This window comes from Cricetulus griseus (assembly GCF_003668045.3).
Source record: "Cricetulus griseus strain 17A/GY chromosome 1 unlocalized genomic scaffold, alternate assembly CriGri-PICRH-1.0 chr1_0, whole genome shotgun sequence".
NCBI lineage: Eukaryota > Metazoa > Chordata > Mammalia > Rodentia > Cricetidae > Cricetulus > Cricetulus griseus.
Window position 1 is genome coordinate 213,427,048 of NW_023276806.1, and position 27,070 is coordinate 213,454,117.

General features: G+C 37.0%; 1 protein-coding gene across 4 annotated transcripts in view; it reads left to right on the forward strand.

Annotated features, from left to right (window-relative positions):
• Thsd7a (thrombospondin type 1 domain containing 7A) overlaps nucleotides 1-27,070 on the forward strand; it is a 402,619-nt gene that overhangs the window by 178,156 nt on the left and 197,393 nt on the right. For all 4 annotated transcript variants that reach the window (XM_035450549.1, XM_027389923.2, XM_035450550.1 and 1 more), the window contains exon 2: nucleotides 1,562-2,393. In XM_035450549.1, the coding sequence (XP_035306440.1) occupies nucleotides 1,562-2,393 (832 nt within the window). The remainder of the gene's footprint in view (nucleotides 1-1,561; nucleotides 2,394-27,070) is intronic.

The window sequence follows — 27,070 nt, forward strand, 5'->3', positions numbered from 1 at the left end:
GAATTTATGTAATATCATAATTAATATTAAATATAGAAAGTAAAAGGACATCAAGAAATCCTCTTGGGTCACTTTCGGATTTGGATTCTTAGTTAGCACCTATGCTTAACATACTGACCAAGCAGTGTATAGTTTTGTCTTTCAGTGATGTGTTTTTGGTGGGAAATAGGCTGACAGTTTTATTCAAACATAATGGATAGAAGAATTAATTCTAAAGTCTTATACATGCCACAAAGTTTCCTTTTTGAGAAGCATCTTTTTAATTAATTTTTTATTTAAATTAGTAACAAGCTTGCTTCACATGTCAATCCCAACTCCCTCTCCTTCCCCTCCTCACCCCTCCCCCACAACCCTCCCAAGCCCCTACCCTATGGCCCCTATGCGCCCCATGGAGGGTGAGGCCCTCCATGGGGGATGTCCAAAATCAGTCATATCATCCCATGCAGGACCTAAGTCCTCCCCCATGTGTCCAGGCTGAGAGACCATCCCTCCATGTAGAATGGGCTCCCAAAGCCCATTGGTGTGCCCGGGATAAATACTGATCTACTACCAGAGGCTCCATAGATTGCAGAGGCCTCCTCACTGACACCCACATTCAGGAAGTCTGGATCAGTCCCATGCTGGCCTCTCAGCCATCAGTCTGGGGTCCCTGAGGATCCCCTTGTTCAGGTCAGCTGTTTCTGTGAGTTTCTCTAGCCTGGTCTTGACCCCTTTGCTCATCACTCCCCACTCTCTGCAACTGGATTCCAGGAGTTGAGTTCAGTATTTAGCTGTGGTGTCTGCTTGAGAGGCATCTTAAGTTTTATGACTCTCATACAGAATATTTTGCAAATCTGTAAAAAAGGCATCAGAAGTATTGTCAGACAATTGGGAAAGCTTTTTTAGTTTTAGTTGAAATTAAATTTCTTTACTCACCCCTATCATTCACTGAACTATTTTTTTTTTTAATTAAAAGGTGGCAAGTACCTTTTTAAAAAAGAGTTTTGATTTCTCTGGTTTAGCTCCCCTGAAGTCCCACTTTAAATTCCATCAGCGACACCGTACACAGCCATTAGACCTCTGCAGTCACAGCCTGCAACAATAAACAGCAGGTGAGGGAGACAGATCATTTTCTGCAAAATAGTTAATTGCCCAGGCCAAGAAAGCCTGCGGGAGAAGTTTTTCGGGAGGGGCTATTTCCTTTACCAGTTACTAAGACAGAGTTCAGAATGTGAGGCAAGAATAATGGGTTTTCTCTGCGACTAGTTTCTTATGCCCTTTATGAGGAACGATCTCAATCTACCTGAAATAAAGGAAATGAATCAAAGCAAACTTTTAGTATTCCCAAAAGGACCCGAAGTGCAATTGCCCCAGCTGTTACCTTATATAGACACCTTGACACAGTTCCCTCTTGTAGAAGTACCCAGGGACGATCATTACTTGCCAGTTGTCTTATAGAGACCTACTTTATAAGATGTCGGAGAAGTTAATGTACTAAATCTAGAGACATCTTTCTGAAGTGGGAATAGCATGTCACTTTCTTCGCGAAGCCCTGCTGACTGACTCTTGTGCTGATTTGTAGGTCCCTGGGGACGGTGCATGGGAGACGACTGTGGACCAGGCGGCATCCAGACCCGGGCTGTGTGGTGTGCTCATGTGGAAGGCTGGACGACATTGCATACAAACTGCAAGCAGTCTGGGAGACCCAGTAACCAGCAAAACTGTTTCAAAGTGTGTGACTGGCACAAAGAGTTGTATGACTGGAGGCTGGGACCCTGGAATCAGTGTCAGCCTGTGAATTCCAAAAGCCTGGAGAAAGCTCGAGAATGCGTGAAGGGAGAGGAAGGCATCCAGGTCAGAGAGATAAGCTGCATCCAGAAGGACCAGGACATTCTCGCAGAGGACATCATCTGCGAGTACTTTGAGCCCAAGCCCCTCCTGGAACAGGCCTGCCTCATCCCGTGCCAGCAAGACTGCATCGTGTCTGAGTTCTCGGCCTGGTCTGAGTGTTCCCGAACCTGTGGCAGCGGTCTGCAGCACCGCACTAGACACGTGGTTGCACCGCCACAGTTTGGAGGCTCCGGCTGTCCTAACCTCACCGAGTTCCAAGTGTGCCAGTCAAACCCCTGCGAGGCAGAGGAGAGCATGTATAGCTTGCAGGTGGGGCCCTGGAGTGCATGCTCAGTGCCACACTCACGGCAAGCCAGGCAAGCCAGGCGTCGTGTCAAGAACAAAGAGCGGGAGAGGGATAGAGGCAAAGCAGTGAAGGACCCAGAGGCCCGTGAGCTCATCAAGAAGAAGAGAAACAGAAACAGACAAAACAGACAGGAGAACAGATACTGGGACATCCAGATTGGGTATCAGACCAGGGATGTGATGTGCACGAACAAGACTGGGCAAGCTGCGGATCTCAGGTAAACTTTCATTAGCAGTAACATCACCCATCTCCTGTCTGCAGAAACAGCAGGGACTTCAGACTCATTGTACTGACTCCTGTAATAAACATGAGGCAGATATTCCCTAGTTCAAGGCTTTTAAGTTTTTGTGGATTTCATGGTGTAATTTTTATTTTGTCCATGTATAGGCTCCAAACTACTTTACAATTTCTCAGTCCGTGAATGATTCGCTATGACAAGTGGTTGACAACCTGCCTAGCGCATGTGAGGCCCAAAGTTGAGTTCCCAGCACCACAAAGAAAAGTCAAGACTGCTTCTTTAAGTCGCAAGTACTCTTTCCCCCTACAACAAAAGAAAGTAAAATTATTCGGAGCTTGGAGCACTGGGATTTTGAATGCAGATATTTATCTGAGTGAGTTAATAGAATAAGGCACACTTGTAATCTCTACAAGTTTATAGCATTTTCAGAATTACCCTATAAACAAAATCTGCTCTTAACAAGCACCTGGGGAACCATACCTAAGAATAATATTCTTGCACGATTTATAAAACAAAGTAACTCTCTCCAGAGAAGAAAACAGGAAGCAGCAGGAAATAAGGTAAATAGAGGGTATTTAACCAGGAGTGGCCTAGCTTTGAAAGTGTAATTAATTGGCAGCTATTCGTAGATGGAAAGTATTTGGCAGATTATCTTCTGCTATGTAATGCCTATGTTATGAAAAGCTTCCTCTTGTATGATTCATTTGTTGTGAAAACGGTGTTCATTGTGAATGACAGGAAGGCTATGATTTCTCTGGACTGGTTAAATTTTGCTCTTGAATAAGCCAGACCATCTGGGAGTGGCTATCTGGATCATTGGCATAATTGTCTTTTCTGAAATATTAATGAAGTTATGATTTGGACTCAACCAAAGAAATTGTAGCACCATCACTCAGAATTTTATATCATATTTATTGTAGAATTGGCATTGGCTGGGCTATCTCCTTTATCATGCAGTCTGTTCTCTTGATTAAAAACATAAGATAAATTTCACTAATGTCTCAGCCCATATGCCTTTTTGAAGCAGCTGGAGTCTGTTTCTTGTTGCCCCTGGAAATCTTGTGAAAGATGACAATTTTCTGTTTCCTTTGGAAGCTGGGAACCTAAATAGGATTGTGTCGCATGCTGCTGTTTCTCGAATAACCCACTGACTTTACGTTTTTGGTTTTTTTTTTTTTATTTCTTGCCCTCCCAACCTTTACTTCACCTATTCCTCTTTATTGATTTCATTACGGGGGACTTTAAGATAAAGGTGAAAACATTTTTGGAAGAGGTTATAGCTTAACTAAACGAGTAAATAAAACTGAACAATCGATTCTTCAAGACAAAAACTTTCTCTCATCATACTATTGTTCTGGTTTGTTTCATTTCAACATTTTATGGTACTGGATACTGAGCCTCTGGCTATGATTATGCTAGGCAAGCATTCTACCATTGATCTACGTGCAGTCCTAGGTGCTGTCTTGAACCTATTTGCTGCTGTTCCCCTTTTTAAATTCATGCAATTGCATTTTATTGCTGTTGCCCAGTAAATTACTCTTCCCAAGCTTGTTGCCTTTGCTGAGCATGTCTGATTTCCCCACCTCCATTTGCTGGGTTCATTTCATGTATGTGTGTATAGACAGCATGCATTTTCAATCCACTTCCTATTTGGTTCTTTTCTGACAGTCTTTATTCTGATGGTTCCCCAGTCTTTCCCCCTGTTGTATCACAGTTATCTAAGTTGCTTGGCTCCTACTAAGTAATTGAATGAGCCTCTGATGAGCAACTTTGAGTTGACTCCTGCTGTCACTGGGTTAGCACACTGTAGAGGTTTAATTTAATGTTGACTGCTCGATTAAAAGTGTAATTAGGCTATTAACTTCCATTGCATGAATCGTAATATTCACATCAGTTGTGTGAATTAAACAAATATACTTAAAAATGTGGGGATTTGTTTTTGTTTTTGTTTTGTCAACCACTTGCATCCTTTTAGAAACACCATACATAGCTATCCCAGTATGATGATAGCTACACAAATATTAGTACACTATGTCCTAAAATAATCAAATGGCTGACATATCTCTTCAATATGAATTATTTTGTTGTAATTATAAAACAAAATTATAGTCAAGATGTGACATGAATCAGGTCTTTTGAATACATTTTGCCCAAACTACACACCACCTCATCAAGGAAGCCAGTACAGCAAGATGTGAGCTAGCACAGAGACACAAATAGTGATTTAGTCACATAATTTAAAGTATCTTCTATCTCATTGGATCTTTATTATATATGAGGGTAAATAATCATTGAATAAGATTAGCAATATCCCATTCCAGTTGCTAAAATAACTTAGCTAAATAGGCCAAAGATTCTTTGGAAGCTTCTCTATAGGCCAATAAAGTGTTTCAAAGAATTGCTGCTGAATTGCCCAACTTAAAGAAAACATATATGCCTTGCTTTCAATGAGACCATAATTGATAATGATGGTGAATATGAATCACAGTTCATTTTTATGACAATAAGAAATTCAGAGTCTCAAATCTCTATGATCCACAAGTTTTGGGCAGTGTGGATATCACTCTGCACACTTAGAGATTAATAAATGTAAAAGGTTTTTTAATATAGCATGTTCTGGCTCTGGCTAATGCCCAACGTGGAGCCAGCCTCAAATACACTTTACTAACTTAAATACATATACCTTTGGCTTATACATTCCACATATACTGTCATCCTTAAATCTTTTGGGTCCAATTCCCTAGTTACATTTCGAACATTTCAACAGAAGCAAGAGGCTAAAAATCTGTCCATGTAAGTGAATGGACAATTTATGCAGCAAGTATATTGTCAGAAATATTTATTAAGTACATCAGAGTTGTTCTTTTTTAATAGTTGTTACCCAGGGTCATCCAGTCCTCCTATCAGAATTACACTTTCTCTGATAAGAGCACAGAGGACTTAATGGAAAACTTTTTCTTAATGGTTGTTGTGACACAGCACTGCCCCTTAGAGGCATGTTCTTTGATACGGGCATGACCTAATGGCTGGTAGTAAGTTAGGCTTGCCTTCTTTTGTTATAGGAATGGAGCCCAATTGGAGGTCCATCTTGGCGAGTAAACATTAACAGAAACTTTCTCGGCCACCCTAAACTTCAATTGCGGTACAAATTGTTTTCTTAGTTTCTAACAAGCCTGGTTAGCACACTACTTACTTTCTAGTCATATTAGAAGTAGTGTTTCTTAGCTCAGTTCTACTTTTTATCATTCAACATTTCCAAGGCAAGTTTATTAGTAAATCCTTGATAGCATCAAGTTTCTCCTGCATCAAAGGGAATAGTATTTCCTTGATACATATAGCAGGGTCTAAGGTAGGAAAAAGGGTTGTGCAAATACCCTCCAATTGTGTTTAAAATTTGTTAAACGTAAGCCTGAACAAGGAAACTCACCTTCAGTCTATCAGCGTGTCAAATGTTGCAAGTGATAGTTCTTCTAAGAAGAAATTATCAATCACTTATTGTAAAGTTTGGTCCACATCATCAGGAGAACATATATGCAAATTTCATGTTGCTGAATATTATGAGACACAGGCATGTGGAAATCTTCACATTTTTAATCATGTTCCATTTTGAAAGAACTGGGTGAGCACACCAGATTCAACACAATGGGAAAGACTGAAGTTGTGACAATCAGTTGGTGAGGCTGTGAAAATCACTACACTTCGGAGAACACAAGTTCTTTCCTGTGCAACATTGACTTTTAGCCAGGTTTGAATAGAATTGTACTCAGACTAGGAACTGATGAGATAGTATGGCTAGCATTTCTCTAGAAAATTAAAGAACAATACTGCCCCAAATTGGAAGGAAAGTCGGTGTTCAACCAGGAGCTAGGACATTAAATTGATGCTAGAAAAAGGCTCAATGACAGGTGACCACCTCCAACCTGAAGTGGGCATAGTCCTAATTTGAGACTTCTCTAAGAGCCCTTCACTCTGGAATGTTGCTTGCTGAAGAAAAGACTCCTGTCTACATATTAAGTCACAAGTTTCAGAAATGTCTATGAAGTGCACTGTGAGTAAAACAGACACATTTAGTGGAAGTACTTGCCAACTTTAGAAAATACCCTCTATTCCAATGCATTTTGTTTTGTCACATTTTCTAACAAAGGCAATTAGTTGCAATTACAAGTCCATTGGAAACATTGCCAAGAATGGTGGGAAATTTAGCCCAAGAGATTCCAGAGGGAATAAGAATGAATTTGTTTCTGAAAAAAATGATTTTTGGTGGTTAAATCAAAAAACTAGATTTAGGCAAGACTGGGAAAATTGCATAAAGCAAATACTTATTTACAAATAAAAAGGTAAATTTAAAAATGCCAGACTAATACAGTAAAATGTAGAAATGCTGACACAGGGGGCTCTGTATCTCTTATCTCTGTTATTGACTTCATTCTTGTTTATATGTCTAGAAAACACACCACAACATGTCGAATGATGGAGGGTAATGATTCTTGGGTGGCTTTCTGATTATTTTTTCAAGGTCAGAAATTCTGTAACACACAAACTCTCTTATCCTTAATGGTTCATCAGAAAGTATATTACTCTTAAGTAAATGTCTTTATGTCATATTTTCATTTAACCTTAAAATACCAGTTTTTTTTAACAGATTCAGTATTTTAGTATAGCTTTCTAGAGTGATAATGTAAAACTTGAATATAAGCTGTGCATGGTGCTGGATGCCTTTAATTCCAGCACTCAGGAAACAGGCTGATTTCTGTGAGTCTGAGGCTGGCCCAATCTACATAGAGAGAGTACAAGATACAGGGCTACAAATAGAAACCCTGTCTTATGAGAGAAAAGAAAAAAAGAAATGAAGTTAATTAATTAATTAATTAAAAGGTGCATGAATATGAAGTTGTAGGTTTGACAGTAGTCTTAAAACTGACCAAAACAACTAGAGAAATTAAAGTAATAGATGATTAGAAAAAATATGAGTGCAAAGCTGGTGAGATAGATGGATCAGAATGTAAACAAGTTTCCAGGCAGGCTTGGCCCCCTGAGTTTGATCCCCCAAAACCCACATAAAAATGGAAGGTAAAGAACCAACTTATCCCAGTTGTCCTCTGACTTCCATAGGAAGGCTCTGTGTGTGTGTGTGTGTGTGTGTGTGTGTGTGTGTGTGTGTGTGTGTGTGTGTGTTTCCACTCAAACACATACAATAATAGTAAGATTTAATTTTCTGGAAACAAATGCTTTATAAGAATAGCGAAACCTGTGGCCTCAATTCAGTGCAGTGTTAAATGAGCCACATGAATTTTCTGGAATGGAGTAGTAGTTCTATAAAATTGTATTGGGGAAGGGAAAGAAGAGGACAAAACAATTTGGAAAAGCGTTACAAATATGGTGATACCAGCAAGCCTTCAGTAAAAGTGTCTAAAATTGTGGACATGAAATCTTATTTATTTTCCTTAGAAGGCTCACTCATTTCCAGCATGTTCTACAGATCAGTTCATCCTGACACAGGGTGAGTTTCTAAGCAGTGATTCTGGAGTCCAAGCACAGAAGCCTTGTGAGAACCTGTGAGGGCTCTACTTGCTTGAAGTACTATATGGTTCCTGAGGCCCTTCCCCACTCTGAGACTTTGAGAACTGATGAAATTGCAAATTTAATTCTACCCTTACCAAAAAGAAGGGAGAAAATTAGCTGCTATTTAAGGCAACATTGACTCATTTTAGGTTATTCAGAATCCATTTATAAAATTACTACTTCCTGTGCATGAGTAACAGGCTTTAACGTTTACAATTTTCTTATACTCTCCAGTGTTGACGTGCCTGTCAGATATCCCTCCTCACAGCTTAGGAGCTTGCCTCTGCTTCCTCTTGATTATCCTGGAAAGATTCAGTGTGACTGTTTCTTCTTCTTAGAGAGTCAATAGCTAACAAGAAAGCCTCACTCCCCTCAGAACGTAGCACTGTCAGGGAGGTGTGTTATGCCAGAGGTATGAAAGGGACACTCGCAGGCATTCTCCACCCTGCTTCAGTGTCCCAGGAGTGTCTGTGAGCAGAATATTCATGAGGCCTCCTACTCCTTTTCTTTCTAGGGATCTAGTAAAGGGCGATCATATTCCTGAAGGTGGAAAAAGAGAGCAATTGGAATCAGCAGTGATGAATTTCTCTAACAAAGACAGCCCTTCCGTAGTGTAGAGGTTATCAGGTTCTCCTAACACAAAGGCGGCCCTGTCCTCAGCTCTAGGTTTGTCTCAGGTTCAGACAAAAACTTCCCTGGAGCCAGTTATCACTTTAAAGCACGACTTTCCCAGCCCAGCTTTAATGTGCTTCATCATTACTAGGAGAGTTCTCTTTTGTAAATAATAGTTTTATTCACCTTTTAAAATTGATAAATATGAACTTGAAATCTGTTTTCTGCAGCCTTGACTGAGTGATAGCTACATGAGAGTACAATGTCAGGACCACAAAACCAAACACTGGCACACAGTACAGAAAAACAAAGCAAAGCCAGTCCTCAGGTACTTATTTTTTCATTATAATGAAACTGTCCGTAAAGAACCAACAAAACATTCAGGTGCCAAAGGAGAGGTCCTGCAAAGAAAGAACAATCAGGGTAGTGGGTTCTTCCTGGAAGTTGATAGGATCCAGAATGGCCTTTCAGAGAGATACTTGTAGATGGTATTATTAATGCTGAGTAGGTTGTACAGTGTTGAGGAGCATGATGGAGGAATAATATGGGAACAGAAAAAACAACAGCTCTGAAATCTGGAGGCTAATATCAGTTTGCTGTGCAGGAGTGGCATGGCCGCTTTTCTTCACATGTCAGGCTAGGCTGGGATGTAGCCGGGATGGGGGGGGGCGGGCGGGAGTAGTACCTGCCTAACGCTATACAGCTTGTGAAATTAAGCTTAAATGTTTGGACTTTATATCCCCTGGTACAAACATCTCCATAGTTATTAGTAATAAGGTTTAAACATGTCATAGTGTGTGCATGTGTGTTGTTGTTTTTGTTGTTTTTTCAATACATTATAAACAGGGAAGTATAAAAAGCATGTTGTCTGTATAAAATCAGAATAATTAAACTTTAAGATAAGGAAATAAGGAAATAATAACCTCAGCAATCATTATGGTTTGTGTTGCATTTAACAAGGATTGGTCTATGTATGTCCATGCACTTGTATGTGAAGGTAAGCATGCACATGCTATGCATGCATGTAGAAGCCAGAAGGTCAACCTAAGGTGTCCTTTCTCAGGTACTGCCACCTTGGTTTCTGAGACACGGTGTCTCATTGTTTTGGTGTTTGCTAATTAATCCAAACTGAATGGCCATCAGCCCCAAGGATCCCTCTGTTTTTTCCTTCACAATGACACGATTACAAATGCGGACCACATGTCCTCTATTTTTCATATGGGTTCTGAGGGGAAAACTCAGGCCCCACTTGTTTCATAGCAAGAATTTAACCAACATTTTATCTTCCCAACAGCTTACTGGGTTTGTATGGTAAACTACATTAGTGATTTTTAATTTATTAAATAATGTATGTGCATCCATGTGGGGGGGTGGGTGTGTGTGCAATTACTGATAAAGTTCATTCTCAATCTCAACCAATGTACACATGTTTCACAACATGAACTACATCCATTAAAAATTAATACAATAATTTCTGCCCTATGAGGAACATCTTCTGTGGATATGATCAGATTAGCTTTTTGTACCTTTTTATAAGGTTGGTGCACAGCCATAGTGTTAGTCTCCAATGTTTTACTGTTTATCTGATCTTAGATTATAATACTAGGACAGAAAGCATATAATTGTCTAAAATTAGTTCGAAGGAAACACATGCCATTCCTGTTCCTTCTACCAAGGGTGTTTACATTCATTTCAAAATACTAGCGTACATAATAATGAGAACAAATGCTAAGAAGCATATATTCTCCACTGAATTAATACTGGAATCCAAGATATCTATTGTGGTCAAAATTACAATGCAGGGCATCTGCTTTTCTGTAGTCAGTCCCCAGTTAACATATTTATTAAGCATAATCCAATTCTCTTAAAATTTGTGATTGGTTAATGGACAACCCCATCTTCGTCTTTTCACCCAAGTTTGTATTGACTTTCTTCTGTTCTTTCCCTCAACTTGATTTCATTCCTTAATAGAGTAACTAGCAAACAAATGAGTAGGTGACCCATACTTCATATATAAGGACATATATGAACAGGTCTGCCTATATTTGTGTTACAATAAATCTTTCTACCAAAAGCTGCCCAAGCCTCACCACCATGTGTGAGCTTTACGCCAGCCGCCTGCCTGCCTGAGTTAGGGCCCAAATGAATACACAGAAACTTGTATTAGGTTCAAAGCTGCTTGGCCAATGACTAGGATTTCTCATCTGTTAGCTCAGTCTCAATTATCATAAATCTATATGTTTTATAAGACTTATCTTAGCAGATGCCTTATTGGTGTCCCTCCTTGCTGTGGGTCACATCCCACTGCTGGAGGAGGCCAAGGGAAAAGGGGGGACACTTCCTGTTTCCTTTGCTAAATATGCATCTCCTTGCTATGTCACTTCCTGCCTGGATCACCACTTCTCTACTACATTTCCCAGAATCCTCTTTGACTCCTAGTCCCGTCTAACTTGCTGTCTCATTAGCCAAACAGTATTTTATTTAACAATCAATAAGATAAACATATGCAGTACATTACCCATCATCTCCTCTTTTCTGTCTAAATAAAAGAAGGATAACTTATCTTTTATAATAACTGAAGAATACTATAACCATAACTATCTATCTTCAATTCTATCAAAGACCACAGAAGGATAATATATAAACTCTAGAATTGACAGAGACATCTACTACCTGGACAGTGACCCAAAGTTCCTCTGTAACTTTGGGGCATCCATCTTCAGCCCATAGGCCATAGTGTGTCTGGCACACTTCTCCATTTCAACAGGAACCCTTCTGTACTGTTTTGTTTTGTAAGTTTAGCAGTCACTTTCTTGTGGGTCCTGCATGTCTAGTTTATACAGCAACAAACAGTCCAGGCAAGAGCAGTTTCTTGCCCAAATGGCTAGTCTTGCCATGTTGAAAGCAAACTCAATAATGAGTTTCTTTGATGCCCATCCTCCTTTCTGACGTACTTGGTGTACCAGGAGCAGTTGTCTCACTGCCAAGGAAAACCCTAAACCATTTAAATGCCATATTTCTGTAGGTCTTTGAAAGGTTTGAAGAATACCTATCCATCTCAAATATATCTCTATATATCTAAAAAAACCTAACTAACCTAATTATAAATTCTGACTATTATAGGTAAAAGATCTGTATAAACACAATTAAACAAGAGGAGACATATACATATCACAAAATTGACCTTAAAGTTGTATCAATAAATGAAAATCTATACCAATGTAAAGTATCCATTCCTATATCCTATTCCCCTTTTTTCTTTAAAAAATTGACTATGCTCATTATTATTTATAATCAACCCCAATTAAATGAAAACAAACATTTATAAACAATATTTGGTAATATGGGCGTCGTTCCTTCTAAACTGCTTTCTGCTGATTGGGGGTGATGTTCATATACCATAGGGATCATGGTAAAACACAGAAACCTGACCAAGTTCTTGTTTTTGTAGTCTGTAAGGCTGTATCATCTCAGCCTGAAGTTCAAGGGGTCTTGCTTGATCAAAACATGTTAGTCTGGAAGGAATCCACAGCTTTTCATTTTCTGTGGAAATACAAGCAAAACCTTTATTTTTAAGTAGCCTGTCCTTAAACTTAAATTTTGAAGTTAGAGCATTTTTAAAATATATAAGTTGGATTAATTTAGCAGCACTTATAATCAAATGTATTTTAGCAGTAGTAAGTCTTTCCTCAGCAATCAAACAATTTAAAGACAACAATATGGCATTTAGTATCCAGATTCTCTGTGTATTTTCTATCTTTATGTGGCTTTTTTATTACTTCATTTTTACTTTCTTTTGTTTCCTTTTTACCCGAGACAGGGTTTCTCTGTGGAAACCGCCTGCCTCTGCTTCATTCTCTCACAAAACTACATATATTTTTAAATGTAGTGTAAACCCTTAGAGGTTTTTCTTTATCTGGATATGTCTTTATCATCTTGGGAGTGCTGAGTCTAATCGCCAGAAGTCCCAGGATGGTGGGAGCATATGGAAGCTGCTCCAATGCCTCTCAGCGGCCCGACAGGGAAGGCTGTGGTGGCAGGTTTCCCTCTTTCTCTGGGAACCTTGGGGCATGGAGTCATCCTGCTCATTGACACCATTCTGTTACAATAAATCTTTCCTCCAAAAGCCGCCCAAGCCTCACTGCCACATGTGAGCTTTACTCTAGCCGCCTGCCCGCCTAAGTTAGGGCCCAAATGAATACATAGAAACTTGTATTAATTAGGTTCAAAACTGCTTGGCCAATGACTAGGATTTCTCATCTGTTAGCTCAGTCTCAATTATCATAAATCTATATATTTTATAAGACTTATCGGACGCCTTATTGGTGTCCCTCCTTGCTGTGGATCACATCCCGCCACTGGAGGAAGCCAAGGGAAAAGGGGGAACACTTCCTGTTTCCTTTGCTAAATATGCATCTCCTTGCTATGTCACTTCCTACCTGGATCACCACTTCTCTACTACATTTCCCAGAATCCTCTTTGACTCCTCATCCCATCTAACTTCCTGTCTCATTGGCCAAACAGTATTTTATTTAACAATCAATAAGATAAACATACACAGTACATTTCCCCATCATATGTGTAAATGGCTATCTACATAGGGCTAGGTAAACTGTTGCTTAGAAAAAAGATACAATATTATCCAGCACAGTTTACACTCAACTAAAACAATGCCTACCATGTATTTAGGTGCGAACAAACACTGAAGCCCTGAAACTTAAAGGCCTCTTTCCATTTGGAAAACTTGAACCTTTTAGTAAATTACCAGGTGTCAACTTAGAACTATAGTAAATGGAAATTCTTTTGAGCTTATGAAACATGTAAATGAATGCTGCCAAAAGGTTTATTGGACCCAATTATGAAAATATAGGCTTATGTTTATTTTATGAGTCACTATTTTGAATATTTCTCTGTATCATGGTGGCTAGTAAACAACAAGCAATTTCTATAAGATTGTTAAAATTAAATTTTCCCACTAAAACTAGGAAATGTACCATTATTAACATTGTAAATACCCACTGGCGCTTTCTTGGTAATTGTTTTTGTAGCTTAATGCTTCACAAATAAGCATTCTTATTTGTGTTCCCTTTTACATATGTTTTTACATCCTTAAATTGTATATTTATGTATTTATTTATCTTTATATATATGATGTTTTATGTAAAGCGTGCATGTTGAGGTCAGAGGGCTTTGGGAATCAGTTCTCTCCTTCCACAGTAAATTCATAGGATCCAAATTGTTTGCAGGCTTTCAAGGGAAGTATTTTTACCCACTTATCCATCTCACTCACATTGTTTTCACATCTTGAATCCATTAGGGTAGTCTGTCACCAATGTCACTTGCTTGTTGTTAACAAAGAACAAAAAAGGCCTTCTATTATGAATGCCTATCTGTTACTTGAGCAAATTCCAACCATCAAAGTGAACATTAGGGTTACTGCCCAATTCGAAAGTAAGACTATATCACAGTCAAAATGCCTTTACTTCTGGGTCACTTCCTCTAAGTATTTTTAAATCATATTGGAGATGTATGATTGACATATAAAAGCCATACATACATACATACATACATACATACATACATACATACGTAGTCATTTGCTGCATTACAGTGTTTTGCTGATTACACTAACATTAAAATGGAGCTTAAAAATCCTTATCATCTAGTGATGTTGTAGCCATTGTAATATAAGAGCATTGCTTTGCTCATGTGTTTGACAAGATGCTGGTCTTAACACACTGTGCGGCAATCAAATAAAAGTGTAACACTCACAATAATGAATAATAGGTATGAAGTAGGTTATACTGTCTAGGTTTTTGTAAATATGTTCTCTGATGTCTGCAGATGAACTGAACAACTAATGACAACTAATGATGTCTCTCTAATATTCCTAATCAATTTACAACTAAGTATAGCAGGTTGAGTTCAGTGATATGAATATATTTGTGAATCTATCAAGGCTATAACATTACATACTTTGTCTCACAAGATTTTTGTCTAACCCTTTTCATTGTTACGTATGTTTTACTAATGTTTTGTGTGTCAAGAATATCTAAGATCTATTCTTTTACAAATTTTAAGTATGAAATACAGCATGGACTATTCTTGTGTGAGTGAGGGCCCTGTGATGGGTCAACTGAACACAAGAGAGCTGTGAGGGAGCATTTTAAGTATTTGATATTCAAGTTACAGGAAGAAATTTGGAGCTTGAACTAACCTTAAATCAGATCTGAAATATCCCTGCGTAATCTTCTCCCAGCACACTAAGTATATAGTTCATTCTACTCTCCTGATTTTTCTTGGTGGGTTTATTAAAACCTCACAGTTTTTTGTTCTGTTTAATTCTCTTGCTTGAGATATTGTAAGAGCAAGTTTCCTATGGGAACCGGCACTCCCTCCAGCAGAATGGACTCTGATTGGGGTAGTGACCTTGTAGCTCCTTGGCACTAAATGTGATCTCACCCATTGTTTTCACTTGTTTGCTGGAATTTGGCTAGTTACACATCATTAGTAATGAATTTTCCTCTGACAAATAAATCAACAAGGTTTTTGAATGGGAGGAAACACTTTAAAAGGAGAAAAATAATTCCCATAGGATAAGGAATTAAATAAATCATTGTAAAGCTCTAATTGTATAATCTAATTAAAAATACACCAGTTTGTGGAGTTTACTAACAAGTTACACGACAGTTTCATATGTTGTTTTTTCTTAGTTACTTGGTTTTTAAATTGTTATTCATCCTTGCATCACATGATTTTAGGTTTCTATTCATACTTGTATTTTTCGGTGTTCTTTCTTTTTCTAATTTTATATAATTCATTATGTGAGAGTTTGTTTCAGCCATATTTTGATTACAAATATGTGTGCACAGATACTGTATTTTAAAAGGATGTGATCATGGTAACATTTTTGAGTAGTGTTTACTGTGTTAGGAATGATTCCAAACAAAATAACTGTGCTCTGCACAGTACAAGCAACCTCTGCACTGCCCACACAGGCAGTCTTGCAGTGCCCACACAGGCATGCATAGTGTAGTGTTCTGGAATAAATAAAGTGAGTTTGTGATGAAGAAAGTCCATCATGACTACCAAAAGCTTAGATTACACTCATTATTCTCCTTAGCTTTACAAGCAACTGAAAAGTTTGAAAAAGACTTGAGCAGATGAAAGCCAGACCACAACCACAGAGGTATAAACCTGCAGAGATTTCCACTGGTGATGTGAACAAAACCAGACACTGAAATACATGCATTCATCTTAGCCCAAATACTGAATATGGGTTTATTAGAAACTGTTTTAAGTTTATGACATTTGAACTCATTTGGACTGTGTGCTGACACAATTTGAAGCTCACAACATTTTTCAGTTTTTGTTAAACATTAACTCTCTGCCATGGTCTAAGTCTTCACAGAATTGTATAGTAAAACTGTGTAGGGAGTAAATGAATTAAAACACACTCCAAAATTTCAACTCTGTATAATGTCTTGTCTCTGTAGTTAATTTTTTAATATTATTAACGTAGTAGAAAATAATGTATAAAATAGTTGAATGACTGAAATCTAAGTTGATGAAGATGTATCACCATGGTAGAATTCATAGTTGGTAAAGAGAAAAAGTACCTATTGAACAAATAAATCTAATGTAAAAATATCTACAAGGTCTAGGAGAAAGACTGCCACTAAATTCACTACAGCCATGTACTTTGAAAGGCTAGTATCATTTGACTAGTTCCTGGGAAATAAGCTGCACTTACCCTAGTCATCTACCATAGCATTCCATGTCAGCCCACAGTTTAAAATAATGTTGGAACTGGTGTGAGCAGATTTTTGATGGGAGCAGAGGAGATACTAGTTTTTCCTGCAATGATGGAACTGGTGACAAAGAAGCAGCGAACAAGCTTGGCAGGAAGGCTAATGGCACTGATAATAAGTCAAACACATTTGGATTCTCCCCCAGTAGTCCTGGGGGAAAAGCATATCCATGGACAGGAATGGCATGACATGGAAAGCCTGACTAGTGCAAGGTATAAACCATGGAAATAGACAATTCCGGATGAACTCAGTATGAAATACAGCAGAGAATATTTCCATGTAAAAGTTTGGTATTATCTTCTTCTTGCTGTCCACCAGAAGCCTTCAACCTCTGGAGTTCTAGTAAATAAATGAGAGAATTCTAGGATGGTCAGGTTGTCCTTGCCAACAGCTAAAACAGAAAGTGAAGTTTTCTGACCTGTTCCTGCACTCTGTTATTTCATGTCTCATGTCATATGCAAAATTCAAATTGTGCATTTTATCTGGAATTACATATCCCCTGTAGAGCAAATTTTGAGACACTCTGACTACAGGTATCCGAGGCCTGAATATCAAGTATCCCAGTCCTGGCTGTGCCTTCATATGACTTCAGGATAACCACTAATATTTCCTTCAACACATCTCCATGGCCAAGTATGCTAGTCTGGAGCGCTTGGCTCTATAGTTATATATGCTAGACAGATCCTCATTTCCCAGATTATTCCCTCTCGCTTTTGAAAAATCACTTTTTTGTACTGCCTCCTGTCTTCGACATTTATTTACTTTCTCTAATCCTTAGGGAAATGAGAGGAAAATGTCTGCCATCAGTGTGTAGCATAGCCCCTTTCTTCAACATAATGAGTAAGGGGAAAAAGACTAATCAATGAAAATCGGGTTATGTAGATCAGGGAGAATGGGCACAAGGCAAGAGGCCAGGGAAGACCTTGAGGCACAAAAGTTAAAACAAGCCAGCCTCAAGCCAGCTTGTATAGATGGAGTAAATGACCTCTAAGGCTCACTCATTACTTAGCAGCTACAGTCAATGAACAGTTAGTGAGAAGTGGCATAGGGAAGCTTTATTTCTGCAGATATGGCTACTGTGCTTACCTGGACAGTCCCACACCCATGTAGATATAAACAGCACTAAATGTGATTAGTGGGTTCTAAAAATAACATGAAGTTGGGAGGGGCTATGCAGGTAGATAAATGCAGATGTGGGAGAGAAGAAATAAGGATTAGATGATCATATTTTGTGTATATGTGCATGAACTTCTCAAAATGGAAAAAATAAATTTTTAAAGAAAATAGAGTAGGAATATAAAGCAAAGAAAAATTTGTTTCTGTTTTGAGACAGGATCTTGATATGCAGCTTAGGGTATCCCTGCCTCAGCCTCCTGAGAAAAGGGATCCCATGTGAGTATCACCACACCCAGCTCAAAAGGTTCTTTCAACAAGAAATGCAGTCTATGAAGATAATTATATTCAAATCAAAATAAATCTTTATATATTAAAAGAAATATTAAGTGGGAATTTTGCATCATTTAATTTAATCCTGAAGTCAAATGTAACTTTGATGTTTTTTTTTTAACACAAAAAAGAGAGCTGAAACATCTAGTTTTTCATCCCCAAATTTAATATCAAGCTTAAAATTGATATATCTATATATCTACACAGATATCTCACATGCATATGCATATATATATATTTCATACATGCAATAACACATACATGCATACACATATGTATATAAGCTCACTTGAAAAGGGAATAGAAAAGAATTGACCGTTGCTTTAAGGAATCTCCTATCTTTTCCTTTCAAAGTTTGTCCATCATGTACACTGTGTATTCAATAAACAGATAAAACATCTATTTTTACCTAATATTTTCTTTGAAAAAAGTCTTTGAATGACAATGATTTTGATGACCTTGTCCCCTATGCTTTATATATTCTGAATCTAGCATTATTTCCCACTAAAATATGTATATATCACTGTGAGTTAAAAGAACAGGCATGATATCATGAATTCCACTTTCCTTGACTCTCCTTTCATAGGGAAATAGTTACCCTTTCATGCAGTAGACATTCTGTGCCATTTTGTAGACTGTCTCTATGAAGTCAAAATTTTACAAGGCTTTCATTTTGTTCATGGGAATGTGTTGGCTATTTAAAATAACAAAATACTTACATAATCTAGTCATGCAAATAATACACAGCTCCTCAAAAAAACTAATACTAAGTAATACTGAGTAAACAATTTTAGATATTTAGGGATGTTAAAATTGGAAATTAGGGCATGTGACTCCCTCGTGGTGCTTTTTACAGTAAACTGTTTTGCTTAGTCTGAGAGAGGTGTGGTGTGTTTTCTCAAAGGTGTTTGGAAAATAAGATATATTGGACATTAGAGGGATGGTCTTATGTTACTTGCGTAATAGACAGAATCAGATAGCCTAGATTCAAGGCAGAATTCTACCACTAAATTCTAAACTCCAAAATGGAAAAGTATTCCCATGTTATACATATAATAGGATTATTATGAGTATACAAGTTTATGCACATGAAATAGCAGTGAAATAGAGAATGGCTATGAAAAACAAATAATAATAAAAGACAGATTTAAAATAATTAGATACTAAAGACCAAAGATTGTGCAGAACCAAAAATAGGAAAGAAAGTAACATGATAACCATTAACTACTTAGGCTTTCTAAATATCTTTCCAATGATCAGAGTAATATTCCTGGCCAAGAATCAGTGTGCATATACCATATATCTGATTCCACAAATTGAACATCTTACTTAAATCTATCTTTAGTATGCTAGAATAAGATTATCAGTAAAAATATATTTATATTTTATAACTCTATGTGTATTCTTATTCTGCCCAAATCACAGAATTTCTGATTCTACTGACACTATCCAGAAAAGCTGTTTGAAATTTAAGAAATATCCAACATATCATTTAAGAGATACTATCTTTAGCTCTATTCTATGGAGGAAAAACAAATTTCCATGCAAAAGTCATCCTATTATGCCAAGGATATGTTTAATGCCTCTGGTTCTTCATCTAGTGGTGAAGCCTTGCACCGATGAAGGCAGACATGTCTTGCCATGCCGTCTTTATTGCAGCTCACAACATCCAAAGCTTGGTGGCACTGATCATTGCTTTGCTCCACTGCTAGAGTGCATAGCACCTTCCAGCACAGTGAAAACCAGCAAGGGCTAAGCTTCCAGGTCTGTGCCAGTGTGACTTCTCCATGTCCTAAGACTCAACTGTGTAGTGTCTTCAGCAATAGGGCTTCTTTTTAAATATAAAGTATATTCGGAGATATGGAATTGCTGGGTTAAATTAAATTTTAAAAGACACATCCTGGTGTTTTTCCAAAGTTTATATCACCTGATATTTCTATTACCTGCATAAAAATTATTTTTTTATCTTATCTCTCCAAGTAGAAGCTTTGGCTGACACTCTCATGCATTTCTAATTACATTTCATTTTTCCTTAAATTAGTATTTTTGTGTGTAGCGTATCTGAACATTTGGCCGTTAAATGATTTATTATACTGTGTGAATATTTTTTGAGGTGTGTGTATTCTTGTGGGTGGGTATGCATTTGTGTGTGTATGTGTGTGTGCACATTTTGCAGGAGCGTGTGGAGACCAGCATTGATGCCTGGTGTCTTCCTCAGTCACTCTCCACCTTTGTTGAGTCAGGGTGTCTTGATGAGCTCAGCTCACTGGTTTGCCTGGTGTCTTCCTCAGTCACTCTGCACCTTTATTGAGCAGGGTGTCTTGATGTACTCAGAGCTCACTGATTTGCACAGTCTTGCTAGTCAGCTTGCTCCTGGAATCCCCTGTGTCTGTTCCTTGCTCTGTGATTACCAGTGGGTATCCACCATTTACCGGACTACTGGGAATCAAAACTCCATTCACCAAGCTTGTAGGATAAATGCTTTTACTTCCAAGTCAAGTTCCTGGTTACTCACTCTTTTAATCTTTCTCTCTCTCTCTCTCTCTCTCTCTCTCTCTCTCTCTCTCTCTTTCTCCTCTCTCTCTCTCTCTCTCTCTCTCTCTCTGTGTGTGTGTAGATACAAAGCAAAATATATGTAACCTTTGCTTTCAACATTAATAATGTCAGTTCCATCATTAATGAGATAACTTATACAAGTTTTAAGTTTTAAATGGCAGGGATATGTTTCCTTTACTGCCACAGATTCTGCATTAGAGCTGATTGCAATGCATTCATATTAATAAACATTTATTTAATTGACTAGATTTCTTGAAAATTTTACACTAACTTGTTTAATATTAAGCTTACATCTAGATTTCACTTGTATTTATGAGGAATAACTTCACTTTCTTAATTCTTTACTTTGTCTATCTGCCTGTACTGCAGAACTTGAAGTGGATTAGCTCTTCTATATTCACCTGGAGTATTGCCTTATCATGCTGAATTGTTTATGTGTTCATAATACCTTATACATTTTCAACAATGATTCTAGTACGACATTCAGTGGAGAAATAAGTGTTCCCTTTCCATACTCTTTTTGCAAGCTCTTTCTACATAGCCCAAACTCTTTTGGAACTCACTATGTAGTCCAGCTTGTCTTGATCTCTAAATCTTCCTGCCTCAGACTCCTCATCTTGAGATTAGAGGTATTTGTTATCACAACTGATTAATAGCATTTTCACATCTAAGAAAAATGTGTTTTTATTTATAATTGGTAAATTAGTATCTGATAACGTTAGTTATTACTATAATAATCTTAATAATTTCCATTTCCTAGTCATGTTATTATATTTTAAAATAGTGCAGTTTTAATGAAAATGCTTGATTTTTCTCATTACAGCTATTTTGCACATTTTTCTTGCTGTTATAAAAATAATTATTAAAGATTTCCTAGCCCTAGGTGCTTACTATTAGAATAAACTGTTGATTTTATATATTTGTGTTTTATTCATCCACTCTATCAAATTCCCTTTAATTACAAAATGTTGACTAGATTCCCACAAGTTTTCAGTATCCAACATTGCTAACAAAGCAATTTTTCACTCTTTTATATATTTACATCATACTTTATTTGCATAAACTTTCAACATTGACAACAAGTCACAGTAAGTTTTGTTTTGCAGGGGATGCATTTAAACTTACTGAAGGCATTTTTTTTTTTTTGTTTTTTCGAGAGATGGTTTCTCTGTGAAGTGTTGGAGCCTACACTGATACTCTCTCTGTAGACCAGGCTAGCCTTGAACTCACAGAGATCCGCCTGCGTCTACCTCCTGAGCTCTGGGATTAAAGGCATGTACCAGCAACACCCAGCAGCCATTATTTGTAATTATTAAGATAGTCTTGAAGTTGACAAAAGTCAAGATATTTAGAAATACTAATTTACTAATTTGTGTTCTTTAATTTCAAGTAGTATGCTTAGGATATTCAAATTTATTCTGTTTGTAAGTTTCAATTAGTCTATTAAAATATAATCAAGGACAAGAGGCCCTATAACACTGATTATGTTACAGAGTCTGTGAACATTGAATCCTGTTTAACTAAATGCAAAATGTTAACAGTCTAGAATTTGTGCTCCATTAATTTCCACTGATGCCCAGATCTGACAATGAGATCTACTGATCTTCAAATAAGGTACAAAAAGTATATGTACTTTCTCTCTGATTGCTAAGTGGAAAGACCCTTAATATGGTAATTTTCATCCCTTTCCTGGCCTGTTACTTAAAGAACAGCATGTTAAGCATATAACAAAAGACATCATGGTTAATCTTGCTTTATCCTGGTTCATTTCCTAATTAGATAGACACTAACATCTAATGAAAGTAAATACAATGTAACACTAAAGGAATTTGACTTTGACTGTTGTAATACGTAGAGACAGAACACTAGTATGCAATATTAATGTCACTTGCTAGCAATAAAAAAAAGTTCAAAATCTATTTTACGTTCCAGGTGTCTGTTAGCATTCCTTTATTACAACTATAATTAATGTGCTTCCAATAAGATTAGGGTTGTTAACAAGAATAATCTTTAAAATGAATTAATTCTTTAATGATACATACATTTTTATAAACATGAAGGCAATACCGAGAGAGAAAACCAAGGTATATGAAATTTTCAAATTGAGATGATAGCTACATCAATCAGAAACAACAATTAGTTCGTGGGTCTGAAAAACAGAATCGCTTGTGTATAAATATGCGTGTCAAACTGATAGTAAGGTCCTGTTGCTGAATACAGCACCCAAACTACTCTTTAAATACAGAGAGGTTGATCTAGTGTCTACCTAGAGCCTTCATCCCTACTGATTGGTGTTCATTGTCCTAGAAGGTACTCTGCCAAAGAGAAAGGTAAACACCAACCCAGCTACAAACTCTTCAATCTACAATGGTGACCACATTCTTAACCCAGAAGTCAACTCGAGTTGATAACCGCTCACAACACGGTCTCACTGGGTGTACAAACCACTCTTAAGTCTACCCCATGTCTTGAAGTTGACTTTTGTCAACTTCAAGATGGGCAACACAAAAGGAACTCAATGACGTTTTTGGAAATCCCTTGTCTCAAAGTGCTTTTTCGGGGCCTTTTTCTTTTCCTTACAGGTCCTTTGTGTGTATGTTGATTTCCAGTTTCTTTTTTTACATAGGAATTTGTTGTGCGTGAATGTGTGTGTCTCTGTCTATATGTGTTTTTTGGCAGTTTTCTTTGGCCCTTTTTCCTTCTGTTGGCTTACTTGTCTCATCTTATTCTGGGTTTTTTATTTTCATTTGAAGTAATTTTATTTTATTATTTCAAATTTTTTAGATGTCTTTGTATCCTAATGAGAGAAAGAAAGAAAGGGTATGGATTTGTGTAGGTGGAGAGGTGGGGAGAATCTGGAAGGTTTGGGGGAAGGAAAAAATAATCAGAATACATTATATTTAAAATCTATTTTCAATTAAAAAAGAGTGTGTGAGTACGTGTGTTTCTATGTTCTTTCTACTTGTTTCAAATGCCTGCCTAGTGAATTGGTGAGAGTATCTTTATAATAGGTCACAATTGCCTGTTAAGCACAGATGTGATGTCACTCTGATGAATTTTAATAAATTTATTTAAATAAAATAAACCACCAAGTAAAGTCAGTGACTTCATAGTTTTCTTCTATTTAATACTTTTTTTCCTTTGTCATTGTCTTATAATACAAAATGGTAAAAGGTTAGATAGTATTATTTCAAAAGAATCAAATACAGGAATAAAATACCCTCCTAAAGTTCTTCTGAGAAACAGTGTATAAGACACTGAGAAGAGTTATGCACAGCTGTATGAATCTAGAAGGAAACATCACTAGGAATGAAGAGAGCAGAATAAAAAAAAATTAAAGTAGTTATGTTGTGAAATTTAAGAGAGTGAGAGAAAGCATGCCACATAATAAATGCTGTGGGACTCATTCCTTGGACAGTCCTACATATTTGAAAATGATCAAGAGAAAAATGCAAGTTCTACTTGGACTATGCTCTGTAAATCTCACTTCTTTTTGGACTGTATAAAAAGGCATTGTGAGCCAAGCCTTTAAACCCAGAAACTCAGAAAAAGGTTGAGGCAGTAGGGTCCCAAGTTCAGTGCCAACCTATGATACAGAATTGGTTCGAAGCCAGCCTGAGTAACTCAGTGAGACTGTCTGATAATGAAAACTAACAAAACATGTAGTGATAGACAAAGCCCAGTGATAAAGCATTTGTCTGAATTTTGACACCCAGACTCAGTTTCACTACTGCTAAATAAATAAATAAATACGTTCCGTCTTTCTAGGTATTCTTGGATCAGAACTGTTAGAGCACACAGAACACACCTGTCTATCCTAATGCTCAAACATGCAGCCTCCTATTCTGACTTTGTTATATGCACAACTTACTGTGAGGACAGAGATGAAATCAGAACACTGATCTGAACTACATACTGGATGCAATTTGTATTTATATTTTCCCTTAAATGCAGAGAAAAGTGAAAATTATGACAACTTAACAAAGAAGTGACAACTTCTTTAAAAATTACAGAAACTACTAGTACAGAAAAGATATGTACACTATGCAAAGATAGATATAAGACTAATTAATCAGAAAATGCCTATTTGGAATTGTGGCTTATATCAAAACATGTCACAAAGCAGTACAACATTGTGTATTTGTTCAGTAAATAGTAACATGGTATTAACACATATAAGAATTTAGTGACAATATTTTTTTTAGAGACAGGGTTTCTCTGTGGCTTTGGAGCCTGGCCTGGAACTAGCTCTTGTAGACAAGGCTGGTCTCGAACTCATGGAGATCTTCTGCCTCTGCCTCCCGAATGCTGAGATTAAAGGTGTGCGCCACCAATGACCGGATAGTGATAACATTTTTAAAGATTTACTTATTTTTATTTTATGTGAATTTTTGTTTTTTTTCTGCCTGTATGTGTGTGCACCACATGCATTCATTGTCGGTGGAGGCCAGAATAGGTTACTGTATCCTCTGGTCCAGGAGTTACAGATAGTTATTAGCTGTCATGTGGACACTAGAAACTGAACCTGATTCCTGTTTAAGAACAAGTGCTACTAACCACTGAGATATATCCCAAGGTTTTTATAATTTTACAATCCTACAGTGTACAGTTCTGCCGAATATTAGTTGGATTCTTTAAATGACAAATAGTGAAGGAAGTAGAAGAAAACACAAATTATCTAATTTATGAATTAATTTTCTCTACTAAACTAATACAATAGAGAAATCACAGAGTCCAAAATTACAAAGTATGGTGGCTACAGTCTGTGAGAATAGACAAATCAAGATTAAACAAACAATCTCCCTCTTACTTCAGACTAACTACATTACTATAATTGCTTTATTTTAAAACTTGCAAGTATAAGTTATCAAAAATACATATTCATAGGCTGGTAAGTGGCTTACCAGATAAGGAAGCCTGCAGCCGAGTCTAATGATCAGAGTTTGTGTCAAAGATTCCACATGGTGGAAGAAGAAAACCAACTCCCTCAAGGTTGTTCCCAGACCTCCACATGAGTGCTGTGGCAGGTACATATGTACACACAATAAATGAACAAATAGATGGAATACATGCTTGTGCTAAAGAGAAGGCCAAGCTAAAATAATGAAAGTCCATTTACAAATAGAAAATTAATATAAAATATATCAAAATACATATTACAATATTTTACCAAAACAGTAATTGCAGCTATAAGTAAATTAATTAGAAAACTATTAAATGAGACTGTGTTAGCTAGAACATTACAGTCTACAATAGCTAATATAAAGCAGAGAGAGATTTGTCATTGATATTAGGCACACTTATTCAGAGTTCCTGCAGAGTCCACAGAAATAAGGTTGGATGTCACAGAGACAGAAGAAAAATAGCTGTATAAACTGTACTGTTCTACCAGGTGACAGTTCCCACAAGGAGCCCTGGCCTCCGTACTCACTACTCAGTATCTGGAGAGCCAGAGATGTTCTGTGACCCAATTATAGTAATTTCTGACACTGTGCAATGATGACTTACATGTATACACTCAAATAAATATCAGCATCTGCTTAAGGATTTTTTAAAAGATAGGTTTGTAGACATCTCTAGAAAATACATATGTAAATCACAATTGGGCCTTCATTTGGTAGATAGTGATTCTCAGATTTATTGTCAGAATGTGAAGACAAGTGGAAACACTAAGAAATGATTCATGAAGTACTATTTGAGAGGGAAGCTGATGCTCCCTCCACATTCACCCAGTGAGGACCTTTCCTTAGGGATAATGTGCTGCCTGAGATATGGGAATCTGGGTAAGTGAGCCAGAGCTGCCTGACTAATATTTTGATGGTAGCAGTGCCTGGAGAGTATTGTCTGGAAAGCCTGAAGTGCACATCTTGTGCAACCAGAGTCCTTTGTAGGGACGGGTCCTTCCTGCAGACCATGCTGCAGTAAAGGAGAGCAATATGAGGTCATTTGGAGCAAGAATCTGGTTCATTTCCCTTTGGCAATTTGAGAGATAACAGCATGAGCCTGAGGGCATTGCCCGATGGGCTCAGGCTTCTTAGGGACCACAAAAATGTAGGCACTTCCATGGCTACAGAGCCCATGGCAACAATTATATGAACATGGACAAGATATGCACTTACATACGTACTTCTTTGTGAAACCTTATGGCCACTTATAGTAATATTTACTGTACTATTAACCTATCATCTTCAACAACCTCCTGTCTTTAGGTTATGTATATTACTTTGCTTCTTGAAGTATAAAGCAAGATAAATTATATTAAATATTATTAAATCAATACACTTATAAGACAAATGTATGAGGTACAATTGCATAGTAATGCTGTAGGCAAATAATAGGGTTTACTCCTAAGTAAGACATTAAATCAATAAATGATAGATATCATTAATATTAATGAATTTCATCATTAATATTTATTATTGTATAAATATTTAAAGTACAGTAATTATTTTCACAGGAACATAAAAAGTCTCTTGCTTTAATACACACTAATATAAGAATATATTTATTCTTAAAGATAGCTTTGTTAGTTATAATAGACTATGTAACATAGTAAAAATACAATAATGTGATTGATTTGTCCTTCCTTAAAAAAGATCTATATATTTTAAAATATCTGCATATAATTCATACATTACCTTTTCCTCTGAAGTAAAATTTTCCTGACTT